Below are 25321 nucleotides of genomic sequence, written 5' to 3' on the forward strand. Positions count from 1 at the left end.
ACTTAATCTTGCCCTTTAGGATTAAAAGCTCCTTAGCTTTTCCAGGAGTGAAATGTGTGGTGTAATTAACTTAGATAGTTGTACACCCCCTTATTCGAGGCTGATGCATTCCAAGACCCTCCCCCTCCCACGCTGAAAACTAGAATATGCTGAACCTTACCTACATACACTATGTATAAATATCTTTCTTTACAATTTCACTGATAGAAGATACATTCTTTAGATGTGATTTTTTTTTTTTTTTCTTTCCTTACTAGGTTTCAACTTTTTTTCTTTCCTTACTAACTTTCAACCTTTCACTTAAAGGAAGCACTTCAGGGCCTCTCATTGGCATATCCAAATTGCCAGCATCACTATTCTTGGCGCTTTGGGGCCATTATTAAGTATAAGGTTACTTGGGCACAAGTACTGTGATACTGCAAAAGTTGATCTAATAACAGATGGTTGCTAAGTGACAAATGGGCGTATAGTGTATGTAGCATACTACTAAGAATGTTGCACAATTTATAATTGATGGATTGTTTCTGGAATCTTTAAAATTTTTTCTGTTGACAGTGCTTAACTGAAACCATGGAAATTGCAAGTACAGATGAGTGAAGACTACTATACAGATTTCTTTCTGAAGTTGCGAGTTTTATGGACAGTAGCAAACACTTTGAATACTATAAAGATAGTTGGAGAAAAATGATTTCTCTCTAATCTAGCCTACAAGTATTTATCTCTACTGAGACAGTGTAGAAGTAATGCCAAAACAAATAGCTCAGGAGGCAGCAGATTTTTGTTTTCTGGAACAAGGAGACTGAGGCATTTTTAACATGACAAATAAATGTTTTTGTTTTTTGCTAGGATAACACCTATCCTGAGATTTTGCGATCTAATTTAGGATCAGTTGTGTTACAATTGAAGAAACTTGGTATTGATGATTTGGTACATTTTGATTTTATGGATCCACCAGGTATGACTTATCAAAACACATTTTTATCAGATCTTTTAACCAAAATTGACTCTTAGTGTTTTTCTGCATCCTATTTAATACATGTATTAAATACATTTTGCTTTTTCCGTCCAGTATGCATCGAGATTAAGTCTTACATGATAGCATTAAAACTAAAAAAGGTGACAGTTACATGAGCACATTCTTTTTTTTCTTCAAAAGTTATTATGGGGGAGTTTAGGTAAATTGAATTATCCTCTGGGCATGAAAATATGAGAATTCCTAATTTTTCTTTGGGGAAAAAACAGTTTGATAAACGCATTGATGAATTAGCAATTATTTAATGTATTTCGGAAGAAGACAGTTTTGCCTACAGGAAAATTTTGCAATGTTTTTATGATTCATTGTTTGCTAGATCTGTATAATTGAATTGGATGACAGTTTGAGTTTGAGTTTGGTCCACTGCAGAATGAAAAATGAGATTGCTTATAATAGTTCGTACTTTGTCACATTTTTGCTTGCTTAAGGCACCGTGTCTAATAGATTGTCTTTTACCACTAGCTCCTGAAACTCTGATGAGAGCCCTGGAACTTTTGAATTATCTGGCTGCTTTAAATGATGATGGAGATCTGACTGAATTGGGATCCATGATGGCAGAGTTTCCTCTAGATCCACAGCTCGCAAAAATGGTTATTGCAAGTTGTGACTACAACTGTTCTAATGAGGTCCTATCTATTACTGCTATGTTGTCAGGTAATAGAGGGAAAGGAACAAAAAAAAGCCCAGCTCTTCAAAGTTTGGGTGGACTTCACTTTTGTTTTTGTTTTTTAGTTTTTAGTATGATAGTGGATTTTATAGATGGTTTTAAGGAATTAATTTTGTTTCCTAAATACCTTGTAAATAGCTTCGTAATGACATAGTGCTTACAAAAGTAAAGTAAGTCATTGTGCACAAAAGATAGTAAAGCATTGGCTCTCTTGAGTGCTAATAAAAATTGCAGTAAGTTTGAGCACAGTTGTAACTGAATTCTTTGGTTAAAGGTCCATCACTGCTATCTTTGTGGTTTTTTTGTTTTTTGTTTTTTACTGCAAGTACAGGAAGAACTTTGCTCTCGTACTTAGCTCTATTAAATGTGCCTGTGACAAACTTAAAGCTATACATTAAGTTGAGCCTTTTCTATATATGTACTCCAATGGCACCCAAACAAACATGAATTTCAAACTTGATATCAAGTAAATAGAAATAGTAATGTATAATTTTAGGCTTAAAATCTAATCTGATAATGGTATTCTTTTACAATAGTAGAAAAACTTGGTAAAAGAAACATACCTAATATATAAAATTGCTAATTTTGTAAAATTGGACCATTAAGCTAAGGAAATAATGCTGTTTTTAGTAACAATAAAATGTAATCCACAAATGAATAGTAACTTGGAAATTAGATTTTCCCTAAAGGAGAAGAAATATTGTTAAGAAACAAATGAATGGCTATTCTTACAGCTAAAAATAGAAAATAAGTTCTTACTGACGATCAGAATATTCTCTGCTACTAGTTTTAGCACCGGAGAGAACTGACTCCCTATAGCTGAGTGGTTTATTGATCTTAATGCTGCATATATTTCAAAATATTCTGTGGAATTAAAGGATAAATTGAAAAAAATTTAAATATAAAATTATGGCTTAGTTTAGATGTATGGTATATTCTAATGGTGTGAATTTTTTATTTAAGAAGTAGCTAAAATGTTTTCTTGCAGAGTTATGACTGATCAGACTCAGAGCAGATGGGCAGGGCAGTATTGAGTCACTTTAATTAAATTGTAGGTTCATTTGCGGAGGTGGTGGTAGGTTGTTGTCTGCCTTTCTTATGTTGTTTTATAGATTCTTCCAGTTGTACTTCTCCCAAGATTTTAGTTTTTAGAGAAAGTATGGGGCAAGAACTAATGGATTGTGTACTTACTTGTCTATCTGCTTAGTTTTTATTTCTCTAGGTTCTCTTATCAGATATACTTACATGATTACATGATTACTATTGTTTGAGTTTAGAATATTAGCACTGTAAGAAGTTTGTTGTTGTGATGCAGTTGTAATCTTCCAACTACATCTCAGTTTTATTTGTAATTTTAAAAAACCTTATTTTTATTTATTACAAATAAAAACCTTTAGTTTGTCAGGAGAATGAGCATTTATGTGCAGCAATGTAAGTGGACTGTTTTTAAACGGTCCATTTGTAGGAAAAGTGTTGAAATAAGAGGCAAGGAAGAAGTCAGGGAATAAAAAATAGTTTGCTGAGCTTGTAATGCTTTGTTTGACATTAAAATAGTTTTTGAAGTTTTGAGATCCTGATATTAACAGTGCAAATCTAGAGGCCTTTGAGAGCACTACTTATTTATTCCCACTTAACTCTAGTGGCTAGTTCACATTAAAATTCACAGCTGTGAGAAGTTTGTGTGCTTTTATGAATTACCTTGCTTCAATTAAATTAAGCAAGAGTTTTAATATTTATTATGATCATGTTTTGTTGTCACTATTTGGCTATTTTGGCATCTTTTTAAAGGGGAAACTGTATGGGAAAGAGTAATATGATACTGTATTTTATCTTGTTGTTGATTATTCCCATTATCTTCTATCCGAACCGATAATTTATGAATTTTTTCATTGACAAGGTTTTAAGAGCTTTTAAAATGTGTTGAAAAAGTCCCAAGCTGTTAAGTATTTTTATTTTCATATTGCTTTTATGACTATGGAATTGCTAAACTGAATTAAGGAAAGTTGTATTTCAAAAAATGTAGTACATGCTTTGTAACAATTTAAAGTTTTATGTGAATTAATATTGAGGCTCTAAACAAATAACTGTAGTTACATATTTTGATGACCCTTGATATGATTGTTTCAGACTAATTGTCAACTTTCGAAATATTGGACTTTGCTTTTATATTGAGGTTTTGATTCAAATAAGTTTGTTTTTTTTTTCTTTTTTAAATTTGGGACTTTATTTTCTAATCCTTTTGTTAAAATGCTGAAACACTAGGCTGAATATCCCAGCCTTTTTGAGTTTTCTTAATTCAAAGGCGGTTTAACCTTCCACCACTACTGCTATCATGCAAACCCAAGAATTCTTGATATTTTTATGTTTACGTATGCTTCTGCTCACCGGTGCTAATAGTGATACCCACCAGCTGGTAATAGCCACAGTATTAGGGAAAAAATTCTGATAGAAACATGACAGTAGACCGGTTTCAAAGTTGTTGTTAGCTCTGCAGTGGGCAAGCATAGCTTCCTAACTTTCACAGCCATTCAACAGATTTAGGGGATGCCCTTTTTAAAAATTATAGTTAGCTAAAAGGCAATTGACACCATTATTCTGATTATTGGTAGAGCTATCAGCACTGGTTTTTTTAAATAAGTTGAGCTTTTTAGTATCCTGATGGCCTTCAGAATAGCTGTTTTGATGCCTACTTTTAGATCTAGTTAAAATAATCAGGTACTCTGTAGCTTTGAAACCCTCTTGTCTTACAGATGTGGTTAGGTGTTGATGTACCAAATCAAGGTAGTAAACAGTCCAAGATGCAGTTGGAGGCCATCCTGCCCTGCCCTATGCTCTGTGAACTGACCTAGCTAGGCCTTGTTCCTCTATCTGTGAATGCGTGACTCATCGATATGGGCGTTTGTGTTGGGCCCATACCAACCTTGTTTAGTCCCACAGTGTTTTGTTCGCCCCACGGAGGCCAAGAAAGCCGCAGATGAGGCCAAGATGAGATTTGCCCACATAGATGGAGATCATCTGACACTGCTGAACGTCTACCATGCTTTTAAACAAAGTAAGTGTAAATTTGTTTGGAGACACTCTTGTCTAAATGTCACTTGCAGTGTATAAGATGTTTCTTCATCCCACTTTGATTTATTATCCGTGACAACTTACATTAGAAACCCAGAGGTACTTTTGAAAAACTCCTGACGAGCATTTGAAATAGAAATTGCCAATCTTTTTCAAAGTTTTTTATGTTTATAATCAGGGGATAAGGCACCAATTGTAGAAAACCTGAAAAATAACAGTGGTAAAAATGACAGACTTGTATGACATTTATCACTAACATACAAGTTTTTATATACTTTTATTTCTGTGCATTTTACATTTTTAAGAATAGTTTTATATTGTTTATACAATCATTACTCTAACATTTTTACTAATAAAGAACTTTTTACACCAAAATCAAACTAATAGAAAAAAATGGACAAGTATGAATGATGGTTCTCAGGCTACCAGTGGTCTCTAAACATGATATGGAAAAGTTCAGCTCTACTGTTAGCCCAAGAAGTGCGTTATTATTTTGGCATTATTATTGATAATGAAAGGCATTTACCGTTTTCTCACCTATAAAATTTGCAGATATTGAAGAAAAATTTTCCTTAGCTGTATGGGAGTGGGGTTAGTTGTGGTCTTTATGAAAAGTTGATTTTATGTTACCAGGAACTTCAGCAACTGTATACTCTTTGACCCAGAAATAATTTAGAAAGTTATTTTTTGGTATTCTGTGGACACTGATTTGATTAAATAATTTCACCAGAATTATTTATGGTGGTAAAAAAAAAATTGGCTACCTAAATGCCCACTAGTGGAAAAATTGTGAGTTATACTGTAGACATATGAAGTAATTGTTCTAGCTTTAAATCATCTTATCAGAGAATATTTAGTGACCTGAAAAACATTTGCCAGTGACTTGTAAATGAGGAAAAATAATAACAATGAAGTTACTGCTAGCTGCTGCTGTTGGAATGTACCATTTACAAAAATTAAGAGGAAACCTTAATAAATTTAAAGGAGAAAAAAAATACAGAAATTGCAACTGGATCTGACAGTTTTTTTTTTTAACTGATAGCCCTACATTATCACCCTGTGCCCAAAATGTGGAATTCTGTCACTAAGTTCGTAGTTTCTTCTCATGAGAAATTGGTTTCCTAATTTATAAAGTTGACATTCCAATTTTGTATGTCTGGTTTTATTTGTAACTCATTTTTATTATCTCATAAAAATCTCATTTATACTCTTAAAGTGGGGAGCCTGTTGACTTTGGCACATCTCCGTAGGGGTGATGGTGAATTTATTTGTCTTGGGGTCCAGAAGTGCTAGAGGGCCAGTGTGTGCACCAGACGTAGTACCTAACTTGATTTACATCTGTTCCTTACTCCAGAACCCTGATATGAGTTGAGTACAATTGATGACTAGCGGAGAGAAAGAATGGAGCTCTTCTCTGCCCGGGCCCAGAAAACTTGGGGCAGATATGAGAGTTAAGGGAAATGTGGTTATGAAACCACAGGCTGAAGACCAGCACATGGTTTACCTTAGAACAGTTATTTAATCTTTCTTGTATCCAAATACTGGTATTACCTAGTGTTAAAGACTTACCCCTGATTAGACAGATCTACTCAAAAAACCTACTGTATTCCTCTTGTATGCGAAACATGCTGGGTGACCAAGAGATATGTAACCTATTAAAGCCTTGAGAAGGAACAGATTCACACTCAGAGGGAATGTAGTAAGTTAAAATGGTGTTATCCAGTCACTAGATGTGTGATCTATTTCTGATAAATACATCAAAATACTACTTTCTATATCAAAATACAACTAATAAAATAGAGAAACGGACAAGTATGAATGATGGTTCTCAGGCTACAAGTGGCCTGTAAATAAGAGGTGGAAAAGTTCAAGTCTATTGTTTGCGCAAGAAATGCACTATTAGTGAAAGGTACTATGATCTCTCACTGCCAGTGGGATGGTTAGTCATTGGTGGTTTTTAGGGGTTTGCAGTATGTGATGACTTGACATTTGGTAGAACTATCCTTATTAAAGGTGAGGATTTAGCCTTTTATCACTGATTGCCACATTTTCAAATAAGAGAAGCTCTTTAAAAAAAAAAAAAAGCAAAAAACTTTGCCAGATCCCCATGCTTTATTATTTTGATATATCCATATACATATGGATATGAAAATACTTGAAATATTTTCACAAAAGCTTTTTAAATGGTTGTATGTTATTAATTGAAACATTGAATACATTTGAAAAAAAGCATGTTTCAGATACGGGTCAAGATGTTTTACATTAGAGACAATAGTTGATTACATAGTGAAGCTAAAATGTCATGTCAATTAAAATGTTGTCTTAATACTATTTATGTAAATAACCCCTTGAAATCCAAAACTAGATTTAAGTTATTTTACAGTACCTTAATCTGTCTGGGGAGGGGAGATTTCTCTCTAAATATCAGACAAATGGTTTGGCTTTAGATCTTAGGGGTGGTTTACTGTATTGGTGAGAGATAAACAGCTAGAATTATATTAATGTTCCCAGTTTTAGATTTACTTTTCTTATTTACCCAATTATTTCTCACAAGTTTAGAAATACAGTAGAACCATCAGATGTTAGTTATTAGTCATTTGTTCTTAACAAATAACTTAGATTTGCCATTTTTCCATCTGTAGTACATGAATTCTAAAAATTGAGAACCACACAAAACTACATTTCAAGCGATAGTCTGCAAGTCAACAACCCTCTCAAAAATTTGCCTTTTTATTGTCCAGCTTGGGCATTTTCCTGCCTTTCAGCTTGTTACAGAGCATCAGCATAAGTAAAATTACCTCTAAGGTGTGCTGTTTCAGCTCCCAAAGATACTCAGTACTTTGGTTTAAATGTCAATAGCTTCAGATGGGTAACTTTTATTTCTCATTCCAGATGGATTAATTAATGGGTGTTCTAATATGTTATTGTATTCTTTAATTCAAAAATCTATTTCCTATCTCCACCTCACCCACTCTTAATTTCTGAAATGGGGATGCATTTTGTAATGGATAAAAATGTACTTATATATTTGTTATGTCTAAAAAACATTAAGGCAAAGTTATACACTATAACTGGTAGAATCCTAGAACCAAAGAGAAAAGAGTATGCTGAAGATAAGCATACATCACAGTAGCAAGAGAAGGATCAACTGTTTTAATTTTTGTTTTCTCTCTCCCGTTTCACAATAACCCTTTTAGTTTTGTTTATCAAAGGTCCTCTGAAATAAATAATGCAGTTCTTTGCCATGACTGTCTTTGGCACATAAAAGATGTCACTGTAAAATTTCTTTCATGATGCTACAGGTTGAGTTCTTTAAGTGAGCAACACTAGGCTAGTTGGAAGCTTATCAAGGATTCATCAGTGGAGAAATATCCTTTTGATAATACATGTAATAAAATTACTTGAAGTGCTTAGACTTAGGTCTTGTTTATTAAACATGAGTGGAGGTTTGAGGCATCCTTGTAAACTTTCTTCTGTTTCAGGACTTGCTCATAAATTGCTGAGAGGCACGTGTGTCGCAATAAAACTTTGCTGTCTTTAAGTCTGAGGTGCTCTATCTCAGGCATAAAGAACAATACACAACAATTGTTTGCAGTTATCTTAATATAAAGCTGTAGTTTCATTGAAAAGAACAGGTCATGACTTTTACCAAATACTTCCAGCCTTCCTTTATCTGATAGACCATCTTTTGGAAACAACCAGGTGGATGTTAATGGGTAAAATAATTCACTAAAAATAGTTAATTCAAAGTCATTGTTTTGGCATCCAAATCCAAAAGCCTTGTTACTGTTTCTAATGTTGAATCACACTAAAGGTCTTTGAGAAAGTTGGTAACATTGCAGTTCATTTAAAGAAAATGTTGTGGGTAAATCTCCTTTCTGGTTTATTTAGCTTATTCTTTATAACAATTTTTTTAATTAGAGAACATTCCTGTGTGGATGATTCATGGTGCCCTCTTTTCTCCCCGCCTTCTACCTTTTTAGATCATGAATCGGTTCAGTGGTGTTATGACAACTTCATTAACTACAGGTCCCTGATGTCCGCAGACAATGTACGCCAGCAGCTATCTCGAATTATGGACAGATTTAATTTGCCTCGTCGAAGTACTGACTTTACAAGCAGGGACTATTATATTAATATAAGAAAAGCTTTGGTTACTGGGTATTTTATGCAGGTATGTAGATAATATGGGAATGAATAATTAAATACTCACATGACACTGATTTCTATTAACAGTCCTTTGAATCCACTCAAAAGCAAAAGTGAGTTTATGCATGCTCATAAAAATTTATCTTAAATGTTGTTACATGCAGTTTCTTTGAGTGAATTAATATACTAAGAAGTTTTAAGTATTTAATGAGTAACAAATTAATGCACTAAATGGCTAAGGTAGTCTAGTTCTGCAGGAATCATTTTTAGAATTATTAATAGAGCCTTTGTTATACAAAATGGAAACTTTGGCTACTTTCAGATGTGATTAGGCACCTATTTCTTCAGGAATGTGAATATTGATCAGTGCATTAAAGTTTCTCTGAATCTAGGTCTTAATTGGAAATACATTGTCATAACAGAGTACTATAAGGAAGCAACTGAGCGGATCCAGAAGTACATACAGTTGGCTTTAGTCTTTATCTAAAAACTAAGCACCTCCAAATTCAAATATCAAATATGTGGATTTCATTTACAGTCCTCTACAGAGTGATCATTGGTAATTATGACCAAGACCCTTGGGTACTGCAAAAGCCAAAAATGTCTGTTGAGTAGCAATAAAGATGAAACATAATTTAAAAGGTTTTATTTAGTTTAAGTGTGCTGTGTTCACGGCTATAAGAACAGAAGTAAAACTTGTCAAGTAAATACTGTGAACAGTTATTTTAAGGTGTTTATAAAATAAGAGAAACTTTGAGAAAAATGGAAGAAAATTTTGTGGTGATAAAATTGAAAACAAATCACTTGATTTGGGATAAATCTCTTCTCTCTCTTTCCTGTTCGTTCCTTCTCTCTTTGGCTGTGCTGTTAAGCACGATGTGGCTTACCCTTAAGACCAGATGGGCTCAGTAGCTAGAATATGAGCCTAAGGACACTCAGTTTCAGAATCAAAAATCAAAGGGGATTGGTGAGATGTCTGTATTTGAATCTAAGTAACAGAATGTTTATTATGTCATCTTATTGTATAATAGGCTTATTAGAATTTGGTGAATAATAGGTATGAGCATTCTTTCTTGAAACTCTTAACTATATTCTTAATATTTGATATGTACTAGCTTCTCTTTGGCATGTCCTGTTCTTTTTTAGGGGGAGGGGATAGGGTGAGGGAGGCAGTGTCTCACTCCCAGGCTGGAGTGCAGTGGTGCAATCACAGCTCACTGCAGCTTTTATCTCCCTGGGCTCTAGTGATCCTCCCAACTCAGACTCCTGAGTTCCTGGGACTACAGGCACGCGCCACTATGCCCAGCTAATTTTTGCCTTTTTGTGTGTGTAGAAAGAGGGCCTTGCCATGTTGCCCAGGCTGGTCTTGAACTCCTGGCTTCAAATGATCCTCCTACCTTGACCTCCCAAAGTGCTGGGATTACAGACGTGAGCCACCAGGCCTGGGTTGACATATTCTTAAATTTGCTTTTTATATTTCAAAAAAAAATTGGCCGGGCACGGTGGCTCACGCCTGTAATCCCAGCACTTTGGGAGGCTGAGGCGGGCAGATCACGAGGTCAAGAGATCGAGACCATCTTGGCTAACATGGTGCAACCCCATCTCTACTAAAAATACAAAAAATTAGCTGGGCGCGGTGGCAGGTGCCTGTAGTCCCAGCTACTCGGGGGGCTGAGGCAGGAGAATGGCGTGAAACCAGGAGGCGGAGCTTGCAGTGAGCCGAGATAGCGCCACTGCGCTCCGGCCTGGACGAAAGAGTGAGACTCCGTCTCAAAAAAAAAAAAAAGAAAACTGATGAAATTATATTCAAGCATTATACTTCTTAATTATGTAGATTAAATTGTAGTCCTAGCTACTAGAGAAGTTGAGTAGAGAGCAAGGAGCGTTGAAGCCAGCCCAGGCAACATAGCAAAACCCTATCTCTTTTTAAAAACAAACAGAAAATTTATTAGAAACAGCATGCATTATAGTACCTGACACCTAATAGGTGTTTAGTAAATATTTTGAATGAAATTGAGTTTCTTTTCTATTATTCATGCTCATTCTTTAAGCACAGAATATTAGAATTGGAAAGGGAGAACTGTCCCTTTTGATGAGTATCACCAGTCAAGGCGTTATCAAATAAGAAATGAAAGAGAAGCACATGCAAGCTCTTTTTTTTTTTTCATTTTTATTTTCCTGTCTTTGTAGGTTACCTTTTTCTTTTCCTCTTTGCCCTCTAGTTTTCTACCTTATTTTTATTTTATTTCTTTATTTTCTTTTTTGAGATGGAGCTCTCGCTCTGTCACTCAGGCTGGAGTGCAGTGACTTGATCTCAGCTCACTGCAACCTCCGCCTCCTGGGTTCAGGCAGTTCTCCTGCCTCAGCCTCCTGAGTAGCTGGGGATACAGGCATCCGCCACCACGCATGTCTAATTTTTGCATTTTTAGTAGAGATGAGGTTTCACTGTGTTGGCCAGGCTGGTCTCGAACTCCTGACCTCAGGGGATCCACCTGTCTCAGCCTCCCAAAGTGCTGGGATTACAAGCATGAGCCACTGCACCTGGCTTTAGTTTTCTACCTTAGACATGAATGTTCTGGTAGTTGTTTGTCTACTCATAGTTGGTGCCCAATGCTGAAGAGCCTGCTCTAGATGGTCTAAGGCAGGAAAGATCAGATAGTAAATGTTGGGCTCTGTGGACCCATGAGGGCTTTGTCAAAACTACTACCTAACACTACCTGCTCTTGGAGCATAATAGGTATAGACAAATAGGCATGGCTGTGTTCTAATAAAACTTTCCTTATGGACACTGAAGTTTGAATTTTACATGCTACTCATGCTTCACGGAATGTTTTTCGTATGGTATTTTTTCTTTCTAATTAAAGATATATAAACCATTTTGGATTCACAGACCTTACAAATAGAGGCTATGAGTTGGTTTTGGCCCACAGGCGGCAGTTTGCTTATCTCTGCTTTTAGCAGACAGTGATAAATAAGTATAGCCATAGAATGAAAAGTAAAAGGGAGGCCTGCCTCTTCCTAATTATATAGGTAGCTTTACAACTAGCATGTCAGAAGCATTGTATTAATAATATACTGGGTTTTGGTTTCAGGTGGCACATTTAGAACGAACAGGGCATTACTTAACTGTGAAAGATAACCAGGTGGTTCAGTTGCATCCCTCTACTGTTCTTGACCACAAACCTGAATGGGTGCTTTATAATGAGTTTGTTCTAACAACAAAGAATTACATCCGGACATGTACAGATATCAAGCCAGAATGGTAAGTACACCTTTTGTTCTAACAGTTTTTTGTTAATACTTTGCTCAAAATGGAACCCGACTGTTGCCAGAGTCATGGCCTTGCATTCATTCATTGAGAATTTATATTTTAGTTTGTAGGTATGAGGGAATTGACTGGATGGTGTGATTAATCTTTCACACCCTTCCTTTGATAAGTGGACAGTGGGATTGTTGATATTTATGGGCAGGATTTGAAGCCAAATGTGAAGTTACATTTGAATAGCATGAAAAGTTTCTTTAGGGGCTGGGCATGGTGGCTCACACCTGTAATCCCAGGACTCCGGGAGGCCAGGATGGGAGGATCACTTGAAGCCAGGGGTTCAAGACCACCCTGTGCAATATAGCCAGAACCCATCTCTACTAAAATATATATAGGTGTGTGTACAAAAATTAGCTGGGCATGGTGGTGCTGCACGTCTGTAGTCCCAGCTACTGGGGAGGCTGAGGCAGGAGGATTGCTTGAGCCCAGGAGTTTGAGGTTGCAGTGAGCTATGATCATGCCACTGTACTCCAGCCTGGGTAACGGTGACAGACCCTGTCTCTCAAAAATACTTTAAAAAAAGGGTTTTTTAAATTTTTTTTTTTTTTTAAGAGTTTCTTTGGAGCCATTCTCTTGCTGTTGTGATTAACTCAAGTCAGTAGTGTTTCTTGCTTGCAGAAATCTTTTTTTTTTTACATTTTTTTTGTCCCATTACAATTAGCTCTCAACTATTTATTATTTATATATTGGTTTTTAGGAACTGTGTAGGCATAAAAATGATAGCTCTTTGTGTTTTAACATACTAACTTCTACAAAATGTAGAGTAAGAACGAATTGTTTTATTTTAAGCAAAATAACCCTCACCTTCATGGTGTTTTATTTATGCCAGAATCTATTCTATAACCTATGATAGGAAATGTCAGCCAAGAGTAGTGGGACTGAAGGCACATATTCTAGGTGCTGTCACCGCTTTATATTGTGCAGCTGCTTTCTTATACAGATTTGGGACTTTTGACACTTAAATTTTGTAGGACATTACCATTTTATCTTAAACGCTTTGTTGAGGAAAAAATTGTATAGCTAAACTTTATAAAAGATTTCAGTCAAGTGTATTTTGGGGGTATAGAGTTATAGTTATTAAAACATTGAAAATGAGAAGATCCAATCATTTGAATACCACGATGTTTCCTACACAGGACCTGTTATATATTACTATATCCTTGGAGTGGCAAATTAATAGTGTGCCAGAGTAAAGAAATCAGTGACTTTGTTATCTTTACATTAATGTATCTTGAGGGGTTTTTTATTAAGTTTATGGTAAGTCCAACATCAGAAAATTCACATCTTACTAAATAAAATACTTAACACATTTCTAAAAGTGCTATTTGTAAGGATTAGTTATTTGTATTTTTCTGAGACTTGAATTCATAGATTTGCCTTGGTTCATCAGTATGTTAATGAATAACGCCAATCCTATCAACAACTCCAGTACTTCAATTAAATGTTAATTTGGACATTTTTCTCCCCCCTTCTAAACAGGTTGGTGAAAATTGCCCCTCAATATTATGACATGAGCAATTTCCCACAGTGTGAAGCAAAGAGACAGTTGGACCGCATCATTGCCAAACTTCAATCCAAGGAATATTCACAGTACTGAATTCAGTGCTTAGAACTGAAGTTATTGAGAGGACAGCTTTAAAAGATGAATGAACTCAAAAGTTCGAGTTGTGCTCTTCACGTTGGTTCGATAATGGCCTTTATTTGAAAGCTTTTTAATTTTTCTTTACAGTAAATATTCCATTCTGATTTCATAAATTAAACATTTATGCCTCCCTTTTGTGTTGACACTGTAGCTCATACTGGAAAAGTCGATCAATGTTTTGCAGTTTATTGAAAGTAGTTCTATATATAACAATGTTATAAGCATTTCTTTAGAAATGGTTGAAAATGCTTCTAAAATGTGATTATCGACCATGGTATGCATGATCGTTGTAATTGTTGACATTCCTTTTAGAAGTTGTGAAATGTTACAACTTGTGCTTATGTAGACACAATCTTCTGTCTCAGTACAGAGGCACTGACTTCAATAAAGTCTATTTATACTAATTTTGGCCAAAGCCCTTTGGTATCTTTTTTCTAGTCTCTAAGTATAGCTGTTTTTCTTTTCAAGTGTGGAGCTTTTTTATTATTATAATTATACTATTACTACATATTTAGTGTCTTTCTACCAGGAGTACTCCTTAGGAAAAGTAGCTGTTAAAGGAATATTTTTAAGAGCATGGCTTAGTGCTTTGTTAGGTTAATCAGGATGTGATCGATCTAAAAGGGGTAAAGTGTGTGTAGTGATCATTTGACACTGGACCCCAAAAGAATAATGAAAGGAGAGCTCTCTACTTGTCTTTCTTAGAGTTCCTTTCATAAGGCTCATAATTTATTATCTTAACTACATTTTTGTCAGATGTTTTTATTGTACTTCTAGCTTCTCTAACATGTTTATTAGTATTAGGTAAGAGGAAAGCATATTTTGGATCTCAGTTTTAACAAAATTCTTAGTGATGGAAGTTTTATGCAGTATACGAAATAATTTGTATAGTGTGTTAAAATGTACATTTGACCTTCCATTTTCTATGACAGGCAGTAGGCAAGTTGAAAACTTGTCTACGTTCATTTTGGAATGAAAATTAAGGTGTTTTATGTGGCCCATAAAATTTTTCTTAATTATTTTCATGTGAAGACTAAATACTGTACTCATTAATGTCTGGACTTCCCTCTTCTTCCCCTTCTACCTTTGTAAGTTTTTAAGTGTTAAAGGAAATATATAGGTGTGTGCCTGGCATTTAAATATACTTGGTAACTAGCATGTGACTTAGGGAGTTGGGCAAGTTAACTCTTTGAAGCTAACTAGTATGCTTTTTAGTGTAGGTAGGTGTTACTAAATGATGCCTAGTGGCTTGAAAAAGTTAATGTGCCTTGTATAAGTGCCTCATTTTGTTCCCATGGAATAATTTACATGGTGGAATAATACTTCAGGTTACATTTAAATATTGGTTAGATATTCATGCAACATTAAGCATTGGCAACATTGCCAGAATCTCTTAAAGTTATGTTGGCAACATTGCCAGAATCTCTTAAAGTTATGTTGAAAAAGTCTAAATACTTGGTCAGACTGTTCTCACTGAAATGGCAGCTCTCACCAGAGGAATATTTTGCCTGTTAATTTAAGCTGCAAATGTAGTTTGTAAGTTGTTGTGTATCTTTATAATCTGACCATCCAATTTTAAGTAGGTCTCAGAGTGGTATAACGTATTATTTAATCTTGGGCTGTGTAAAATGTGAAGTTAGACCATTAGGTTTTCTTACAGAGAAACTGTTAAGTGTTAGAGTTTTCAGATATCTAGAATAAAGTTTGGTATTTGGCAGAGCTTCTAAGAATGATGGGTGTGCATTGAGAATGGCCACATAGAAAGAGCAAGTTGAGTTTTTATCATGATGTCTATCCCCCGCCATCTCCAGTTGTTCTAGGCTGCCTACATCTGACCAAAGCTGAAAATTATTCTTTTTTTGTTTTTTTTGTTTTTTTAAAGATGGAGTCTCGCTCTGCTGCCCAGGCTGGAGTGCAGTGGCGCAATCTCGGCTCACTGCAAGCTCTGCCTCCCGGGCTCACGCCATTCTCCTGCCTCAGCCTCCCGAGTAGCTGGGACTACAGGTGCCACCACCACGCCTGGCTAATTTTTTTGTATTTTTAGTAGAGACGGGGTTTCACCATGTTAGCCAAGAAGGTCTCGGTCTCCTGACCTCGTGATCCGCCCATCTCGGCCTCCCAAAGTCCTGGGATTACGGGCATGAGTCACCGTGCCCAGCCTAAAGCTGAAGATTCTTACCATTGATGTTATTGACAAAGTTGTGGCTTTTAAAAATTGTCTTCTCTCAACCTTCTTATCTTACAAATTTGGCAGCTGAACACCAAAGTTGTTAGTTTCCTTTGTTCACATACAGCTATGCTATACAGCAAGAAAATTAAAAAGTTTTTTGGAGATTACCTGAAGAGTTCACCTTCCCTATCTTTCAACTTGGAATAGGTGAACTGCTTATTGCAATATGGTATAAGGAAAGAAAGCCATCAGCAAGTAGAACCATTGACCCTGCAAATGTCAGGAAATTAACATAATTTGTGAGAAATGGGACAAGATAAAAGATGCCCTACAATAAACCAATTTAGCTAGAATCCAAAAGCATTCTAAACTCAGGTTTTTTATATGGCATATGACTTAGTTCTAGAATTTTAGGTTTATAAGGTACTCGCATATACTTAGAAGTAATTTTAATGGCTATCCTACCTAACCAGATACATGAAGAAAAACAGTTCGTTACCCTTGAAGGCTGCCTAATAGCTCTTAGAAATGCTAAGCTAAAGCCCTTTCTGTGTAACACCTAATTCTGGTTTTTCCTTCTAGAACATAATAAGGCTGTTCTGCTACTTGATGGCCATTTAGATATTTGGAGTTAACTGTCATCTTCCCTTATTTTTAATTTAGACTGAATACCCTGGGTTTTTTTTGTTTGTTTGTTTTCTTTCCTGTCAACATTTCTCTTTAACATGATTTCCAGCTATTCTGAACATTCCTGGTTAACCTCTGCCAAGTACTCTGTGGATTGCAGTCAGTACTATGGTCTAAGCTGGACAGACTGCAGTTGAACTTGCTATTTCCCAGAGGACCAGGCCTACCATCACTTCTGTTACTACAATTTCAAATTACATTAACCTTTCAAGCAACCACAGCGTACTTTTGTTTCATATTAATCTTAGTATAAATTTAAGGCACCTAATTATTACTTGAGAATTTTAATCTTTGTGACTCAGGGCTGAGAAGGGACCTTCACAGACCTTGGGTCGTGTTAATCTTTGGAGACTTCACCCTACATGTTCAAATATATCCATAGCTCATTAATGACATTTAAAAAAATTAAAGGCAGGATAGGAATATCTTAATTATAAATGTTTTCTAACAGTCTCAGAATTCTTGTATGAAACTAACCACGTTATTTCAAATGCCGTTTTTATCAGTTACATTTAAAAATGAAGTTGACAGATTTAGTAGATGATTGTATGTAAACATTAATTTGAAATTTGCAGTTTCTTTTAATATTAGAGAACATGATGAGGTGGTTTTCTGGTCTTGTGCATTTTTAGTGGTCCCTAAAAAATAGGCTATAAGGATTTCTTAGATGATTAACAGCATTTCAGAGCAAGAGTCATGGTTCAGAGACAGTTTTTAAAGTTCTGCTTTATTGAGGTATAATTAACATCAACTATATAGTCTGATAAAGTTTGACAAATGTATATAGTTGTGTGTCACCACAATCAATATGCAACATCTTCATCACCCTAAAAAGTTCCCCATGTCTCTCGTAGCTAATACCCTTCCTCCTATTCCAAGTGTTTGGCTACTTGGAATCATACTGTGTGTGGTGTTTTGTGTCTAGATTCTCTCATTTGGCATAATCCTTTCAAGAGTCATCTATTTCACATATATCAGTGAGTTCTTTTTATATTGCTGGGTAGTATTCCATTGTCTACGTACCATATTTATGTGTTTTCCACTTGTTAGAAAGTCAGCTTTTGACTGTTATGAGTAAAGCTATTTGCATGTAGATTTTTATATGGGCCTGGGTAAGTTTTTCTATTGGGTAAGTAACTAGGAATCAAGATTGCTGGGTTGTGATAAATGTACGTTAAATTTTGTGAGAAACGGCTAGTTTTTCAAAATACTGTATCATTTTGCTCCCCCACCATCAGCATATAGGTGTTTTGATTGCCCTGTATCCTTGCCAACATTTCATAGTATCTATTTTGTTTTAAATTTTAGCCATTTTAGTAGGTGTTGTACCTTGTGGTTTGTTTGCATTTCTCTAACGACTAATCAGTAATGGTGTGGAATATTGGGATATCTTTTCATGTCCCTATTTGCCATTTATATCTCTTAGGTGAAGTGACTGGTCATAACTTTTGCCCTTTTTATAATTAGTTTTTTTAATTATTGAGTTTAAGAGTTCTTTGTGTATACTGGATCTAACTTCTTTATGAGATAATGTGTTTTGCAAATGTTTCTCTAACCCGTTAGCTTGTACTGTTGTTTGCTTAAGAGTGTGTTTTGCAGAGTAGAACTTTTTTTTGAGACAGAGTTTCGCTCTTGTTGCCCAGGCTGGAGTGCAGTGGTGTGATCCCAGCTCACTGCAACCTCCACCTCCCATGTTCAACTGATTCTCCTGAGTACTCAGCCTCCAGAGTAGCTGGGATTACAGGCATGTGCCACCATGCCCAGCTAATTTTGTACTTTTAGTAGAGACCGGGTTTCTCCATGTTGGTCAGGCTGGTCTTGAGCTCCCGACCTCAGGTGATCCATCCACCTCGGCCTCCCAAAGTGCTGGGATTACAGGAGGGAGCCACTGCGCCTGACCCAGAAGAGTAGAACTTTTTAAAATATTGATCAAGTCCAGTATTTGGTTTTGGGTTGGTTTTTGTTTGTTTTCTTAAATGGTTTAATGGTTTGTGCTTTTTGGTCGGGGCCAGTTTTGGTAGTATGCTAAGAGGACAGCAAAGAGCAGTCTGGTTTGAATGGAGCATGATCTCTTTATTTAGGTAAAAACAGGAGACTATGAATTTAGGTTGGGGTTGAGTTGTGGAGGAACTTGAAGGTTAGGCTAGGTGTGCATCTGAGTTCAATATAGAGGATAGATTTTTGGAAGAGGGTTCACTGAAATCATTTAGAAAAAATACTACACAATAACCCAGGTAATGAGATTGAACTGGAAAAGAAGAATCAGAATGAAAGGGTCAGAGATGAAGTGGTGGTGTAAAGCAAAAGAGTCATCAGAGATAGCTTGTGTAGGCTATATGAGATGCATGGCTTGGGGTGCCAGTCATGAATCTAGGCTGCAGATCAATTTGAGATCCTAGTTGCTGCTGAGAGAGAAAAAAAATAGTGAAGATGAAAAAGCACAGAACCTTTAATAAGAGAAGGGGAGGGGTGAAGGAGCAGCCAGAAAGTAAAATAATTTATTTAGATAGTGGAGTTTCATGCTGCAGAGAGGTGTGTAGTGGATGGGAACTGTGAATCCTGAAAGCTATGGGAATTGGTAGTTTGGTCTTTAGCCAGCTTATGTAAGTTTAAGGTAGAGGATGCAAGCAGGTAGTTAAAAGGGCCCAGATGCAGCCTGCCCTCATGTGATCCTCATGAAGTGCTTCAAAGAAATAGAGCACCTTTCTGTAAAAATAGATCCATGTAAAGTTTTCAAAATATTCCTAAGTCTGGCAAGGGTGGGCCTACCTGAAGTTTCTCGTGACACACCGTTAATTAGCTGCTTTGTAGGTAGGCATGTATTCTTCAGTTTGCCAGAACCCCTTGCATGCCTTCATTTAGTCTACCTGTAGGCATTGTTGGGTGAGAAAGGGTTTTGAAGTGGGAAAGCTTGCAAAGACTGCTTTTAACGGAAAGTTTCATGGGCAGGATTGAGACCAAGAGGAAAGAAATTTCAAGTTAACGGACCACCTTGAAATTTTAGGCAAAACCTGTACCTGTGTCATGGGAGAGACTGGGATTATGGACACACTTGATCTGAAGTTGAGGTCAAACTTAGTGATGTTAGCCTTGAAAATAGGAGAGATTTTCATAGACCAGGATGAAGATAGAAGGGAAAGTTACAAGGGACTTCAGCTTAAATTTAGTCTCTCTTATCTTGGCACAGAGGGATGTATCTGTTAATCTGAGGTGGATCAAGTTCAGGCTTGAGAGAGGGAGTAATGCATGAGACTTTGAAAGTGGTTTGATTGTGAGTAAGCAAGAGATGGTGAAAGAGATGCCTTAGATCATGGGCATACTTAGATCTTACAATTTTGATGATGAATTCACGCTAGCCTGAGAACTGAAGTGGAAGGCTACCCCTGGTTGATGATGGGTAGCAGGGATGTAGAAAAGTGGTAAAGTCTTTAAGATCTTGCCCTTTAAAAGAATCATCAGGTGGGGCAGATGATTAAAGATCATTACTTAGGGTTTAATGCATTCAGCGTGTTTAGATTTGCGCGGCATTTATACCCATAAACTCATGAAGAACCAGTGGATTTTCTGTATGTCATGTTCTGTGGTTTTGGGTTAGTAGCATTGATGAACATATTCTGCACTCAATAATAAACATGAAGACTTTGCTGAGAGGTTTCTTCATTTCAGCTCATAGATTTGCAACTTATGTAAAGAATTGTTAGGCAGTTTAAAGTAGAAAATTTGGCTCAGCCAAATCTGAGGTAAGATTAAAATAACGCATGCTATCGGTTTGAGTTACTTAAAACCATGAATAGATAGTTACTTAAAACCATGAATAGATAGAAATTCATTCTAATGATTGCACAGGTGTGTGTTTTTTATTTTAGATTATATTAAAAAGTATAGTTGCTAAGATGCTGGGAAATATTTCAACTGTGGCACTAGCACTGTTAGCTTTAGCAGAGAACCTAGAATTGCTTTTTTTTTTTTTTTTTTTTTTTTTTTTGGAGATAGGGTCTCACTCTGTCTCTCAGGCTGGAGTGCAGTGGTGCGATCTCGGCTCAATGCAGCCTCCGCCTCACAGGTTCAAGCGAGTCTCATGCCTCAGCCTGCCGAGTAATTGGGATTACAGGCACCCACCACCATGCCCAGCTAATTTTTGTATTTTTAGTAGAGATGGGGTTTCACCATGTTGGTCAGGCTGGTCTCGAACTCCTGACCTGAAGTGATCTGCCCTCCTCAGCCACCTTAAGTGTTGGGATTACAGGCGTGAGCCACCATGCCCAGCTGGTATTTGAGTTCTTAAAAAGGGAAATACTTTGATTTTTAAGGAATGATAGATAAAACTTGTGCAGTAGATTATAAAAGAAATGATGAGAATTTCACTTCTAATTTGTGATAACGAGTATGTTATTTTAGATTATTTGCTTTTTAGTGTACTGTCTCAGTTCTGCTTACTACAAAAACCTACTGAAGACTGTAAGATATTTACTTAAAAAATTATTTAAAGTTTTATATTTGGCTGTTTTGTTGAATCATTGTTTCCCAAAATTATATTAATGAAATACAGCTTACAACTCATTTTCTTTTTTCTTATTATTTCCCTTTTTACACTTAAGGAGGGCTGAATGGATAACTTTTAAGGTATTGTCTTAAGTGTTAAATGTCTGAGTATGCTTTCCTTGCCTCTCCAGAAATATTTTAATAACCTTAGAGAAACATGTAGGATTTTCTACAAAAAGTGCCGGCTGCTTTAGAGGTGTCTCCCTGAAGTGATGCGTAACTGATCAGGATCTACTCATGTTGTCTTTGGTAAAGTTATGTTGCTGGTCAGGGTAAGGAGAGTTTTTGAGATGCAAATTTTCCCGTTTTTGTTTTATTACCATAGAGAAATGTAATAGTAGGTGTCTTTTGGTATAGATAACTTTTAAACAGTACAGGTGGCTCTTGGACAGTTACTGCTGTGTTTTAAACAAGCAGCAGTAAGGCAGACTGAAGATAGCAGAAAAAAATGATCAACATGGTGGAGGGAAAGAAAGCAGTCAGTAACAATTTATATAATAATTTGCAGGAACTCTTAGAACTGAACCTTACAGTTAAGTTGTAATATCTGGGCTAGATTGTATTATTTCCTTATTTCAGAAGAACTGAGGCCCCAGGTCACATGGCTGTTTATCTGCAGAGCTGGCATTCCACTCTGCTTAGCTAAGTGCTCCCTCCACCTTGATGCTATTTTTCCTGAGCTGGGTACCAGGGGAGCTTGGATATGTAAAGCTTGATTGATGTCCTTGATAGGTGCATGGTTCTAAGATTGTGATTTTCATCCTAAGTTTAGGAAGTTACACATCTGCGTGGACAAGGTGGGTCTAATTATTTTTCATTCTGGTTTAATGTTGACAAGAAAAACAGACATGGAAGTGGACTTTCCTGCACGCCTGGTCTTCCTTTTCCTTAAGTAGTGCTACAAGGGTCTGACCGGGAGATCTTTTTACTGGTGGCTTGCTGCTTAATATAGTACAGGTTTTGAGTACAATCATTTCTTCGTATTATTTTCAAAGTAGAGCAGTGATATGACTAGTCCGAAGTGAACATAGTCCAGAAGTCACTTGTTTGGTTTGGGGATTAGAAATATTTGCAAGGTGAACCACCCATTCTCTTCTGCTTATTTACACTACACTGCTTTTATCCGTAACTTGGAGCCATCATTAAAATAGATTGTTTTTTCTATCTCTGTCCTTGGAACCTGTTAAAGTATTTAAAGCTGTTTTCCTCTGCTAGGCTTTGAGTTTCTTAAGGGCTGGAGCCATATCATTATGTCCCTTGCACCTGGTTCTGGTATACAATGTCATTCTTTCAGCAAATACTTTTATTTATTTATTTATTTATTTGAGGCAGAATCTCGCTGTGTTGCTCAGGCTGGAGTGCAGTGGCACGATCTGGCTCACTGCAACCTCCGCCTCACAGGCACAAGTGTTTCTCCTGCCTCAGCCTCCCGAGTAGCTGGGATTACAGGCGCCCACCATCACATCCGGCTAATTTTTGTATTTTTAGTAGAGATGGGGTTTCACCATGTTGGCCAGGCTTGTCTTGAACTCCTGACCTCAAGTGATCCACCCACCTCGGCCTCCCAAAGTGCTGGGATTGCAGGCGTGAGCCAGCGCGCCTGGCCAAGCTTCTTTCTTTATATGGACTTTGAAACATTTACTGTGACTCTTGGGATTTCTAGTTGAAGTCACCTGCAAAGGGATTCCCCCTGTAAGTGTCCATATTGCATATTGCTGTGAATATGACTGGAGGTTGTAACTTACCTGTATGTTTCCCTTTCCTGATTACATGCCAGGTAATACTGAAAGGGAAATGTCCAGAAAGGATGTATTGGATGCTTTCAAAAGAATCACAACCTTTTCATGAATAAACCTCCTTTTATTTCTGAATGGACATTGTGCTGTCTGTGACAATGTTTATAAGTGCTGTAATCTGCTAAAATCAGTATCTGATTACAGATAAATGACCAAAGTATTTGTCTACAAGGGAAACTCCAGGACATTGTGTACTTTCTAAGGATCCTGTTTCAGTTTCCAGGGGAAGATTTTGAACTATTTGGCATATAACAGTCATTTTTCTCCTCTAACATCTTTTTTCCCAGTCTCATAAGGAAGAGAGAAAAGTCAGAAAATAATATTTAAATTGTGTAACTAGCTTATTATTTTCATATTAAAAAGTAATCACTGATAGTTTTTCTGTAGGTATGAGATCAAGGGAATCATTTTTAGAAATCATTTTCTTTGTAAAAAGTATATTAGATGTCTTTTGTCAAATTTTACCTAGTTAGTAATTATAAACAGTATCAGTCTTATTTTCCTATTGTTTATGAACAATATAAAGACCTTAGTAGTGATCTAAAAGCTTTCTATTGTCACTGGGTTACCTTCAGAATTTCTAGGCCTGTTAGATTTATTTTTGTAGTTAGCATTTAAAGTTTTGCTCTGTATTAGAAAATACAAAACTTAGAAAAACAGATAGTGGCAGTTCATCACTTCCCCCAGTTTTATTTCCAAGTCATAACCTAGTTTCTCAACGTGGCATTGCAACTCTGATTTTTTACTGTTCGTGTACTAAAGCATTTGCGATAAGCCCTTAGTGTTGAGGAAATCCTAAATCCTACTGCTGGGGGGTTAAAAGAAATACAGTGACAGGCTATGAAATAGTGTTGTCATGACTTATCAGTGGCTAGTAAGTAGGGTAGTTGCCTTCTGACACCATTTTGAGTGAAGGCAGTTTAATTGCGTTGCCTCTGTTTAGATAAGCATTTGGAATCCACAGTCAAATGTGTGAATGCTGTGGTTAAAGTATTTCCATTATATGAGATTTGATTTCTTAAGTGATTTTTTTTTCTCAGGTTCCATTCTACATCAAAAGTTATTTGGAAAATGTCTTTCACTGTATGTGTACATGGAGAACCATAACCTATAATTGTATGTAAATCTAGTGATTGTGAAAAACAAGAAACTTGCAGACACATATTAACAGTTGGTGACTTATCGCCAGTTGGTGACTTATTTACCTACCCCCTGCCTCTCAAATCTTGTTATAACAATTAAACAGTTCGTATTAAGACTTTGTAATTTTTTAGTTGTGTTATTTTTACTTGAAGAAGACTCTTTACCTATTGAATTAAGATTCTAGTTTCTGGGCATAACACATTCATGCTTTCAACTTCATTGCTTCTTGCAGCATAAACAATACACACTTAAACTCCTAAGCATTTACCAGGATACTAATAGAAGAAGGTTGCGGCTACTTGAGCTAATTTTTGCATGCTTTGTCAATTCAGATTTTCTACTAGGTTGAAAATCCACTTTGGGTTGCAGTGGTGATGGGTTTTATCCTCTGATGATTCAACCTTTTTGATTTTTGAAAGAAAGGAGTTTTAACCTTAGCAGTCATGTAGCACTTTAAATTCAAAACAAGAATCTGACTGTGACTCTTAAAATGATACTGTGCGTTTTGTTTTTGTGGAATGGGAGGGCCAAATGGGTTGGTAGTTTCTTTTGCAATTGGAATAACTGTCATAAAACCAGAAAGTGCTGGAAGAGACCCCAGAAGTCATTGATTTCAAATCCTCATACTCAAAGAAAACCAAGACCCAAAGATAACCAAGTTCTGTTCAAGGTCATTCAGTTTGTTATTTTGTCTCATCCTAAGCGACAGCATTTCCTCTCTATGGAGTATATCCTGTACCTGTGTTGTGTTTTTTGTTTGTTTGTTTTTTTGAGACAGAGTCTTGCTCTGTCCACCAGGCTGGAGTACAGTGGCAAGATCTTGGCTCACTGCAACCTCTGCGTCCCAGGTTTGAGCAATTCTGCCTCAGCCACCCCAGTAGCTGGCACTACAGGCGTGCACATCCACGCCTGGCTGATTTTTGTATTTTTAGTAGAGACGGGGTTTCACCACGTTGGCCAGGCTGGTCTCGAACTCCTGACCTCAGGTGACCCATTTGCCTCGGCCTCCCATAGTGCTGGGATTACAGGCATGAGCCACCGTGCCCGGCTGTACCTGTGGTATTTTATAATCCTATTTGGTTTCTTGCTTTCCCCAAATAG

General features: G+C 36.5%; 1 protein-coding gene across 1 annotated transcript in view; it reads left to right on the top strand.

Annotated features, from left to right (window-relative positions):
* The window catches only part of DHX15 (DEAH-box helicase 15), a 61453-nt gene extending 42495 nt beyond the window's left edge, over positions 1-18958 (top strand). The window contains exons 9-14 of the mRNA XM_032136118.2: positions 847-955; positions 1496-1687; positions 4630-4752; positions 8753-8943; positions 12011-12180; positions 13720-18958. Of these exons, the coding sequence (XP_031992009.1) occupies positions 847-955; positions 1496-1687; positions 4630-4752; positions 8753-8943; positions 12011-12180; positions 13720-13837 (903 nt within the window). The 3' untranslated portion in view covers positions 13838-18958. The remainder of the gene's footprint in view (positions 1-846; positions 956-1495; positions 1688-4629; positions 4753-8752; positions 8944-12010; positions 12181-13719) is intronic.
* Positions 18959-25321: the final 6363 nt, after the last annotated feature.

This window comes from Hylobates moloch, unplaced genomic scaffold (genome assembly GCF_009828535.3).
Source record: "Hylobates moloch isolate HMO894 unplaced genomic scaffold, HMol_V3 SCAFFOLD_17, whole genome shotgun sequence".
Lineage (NCBI taxonomy): Eukaryota > Metazoa > Chordata > Mammalia > Primates > Hylobatidae > Hylobates > Hylobates moloch.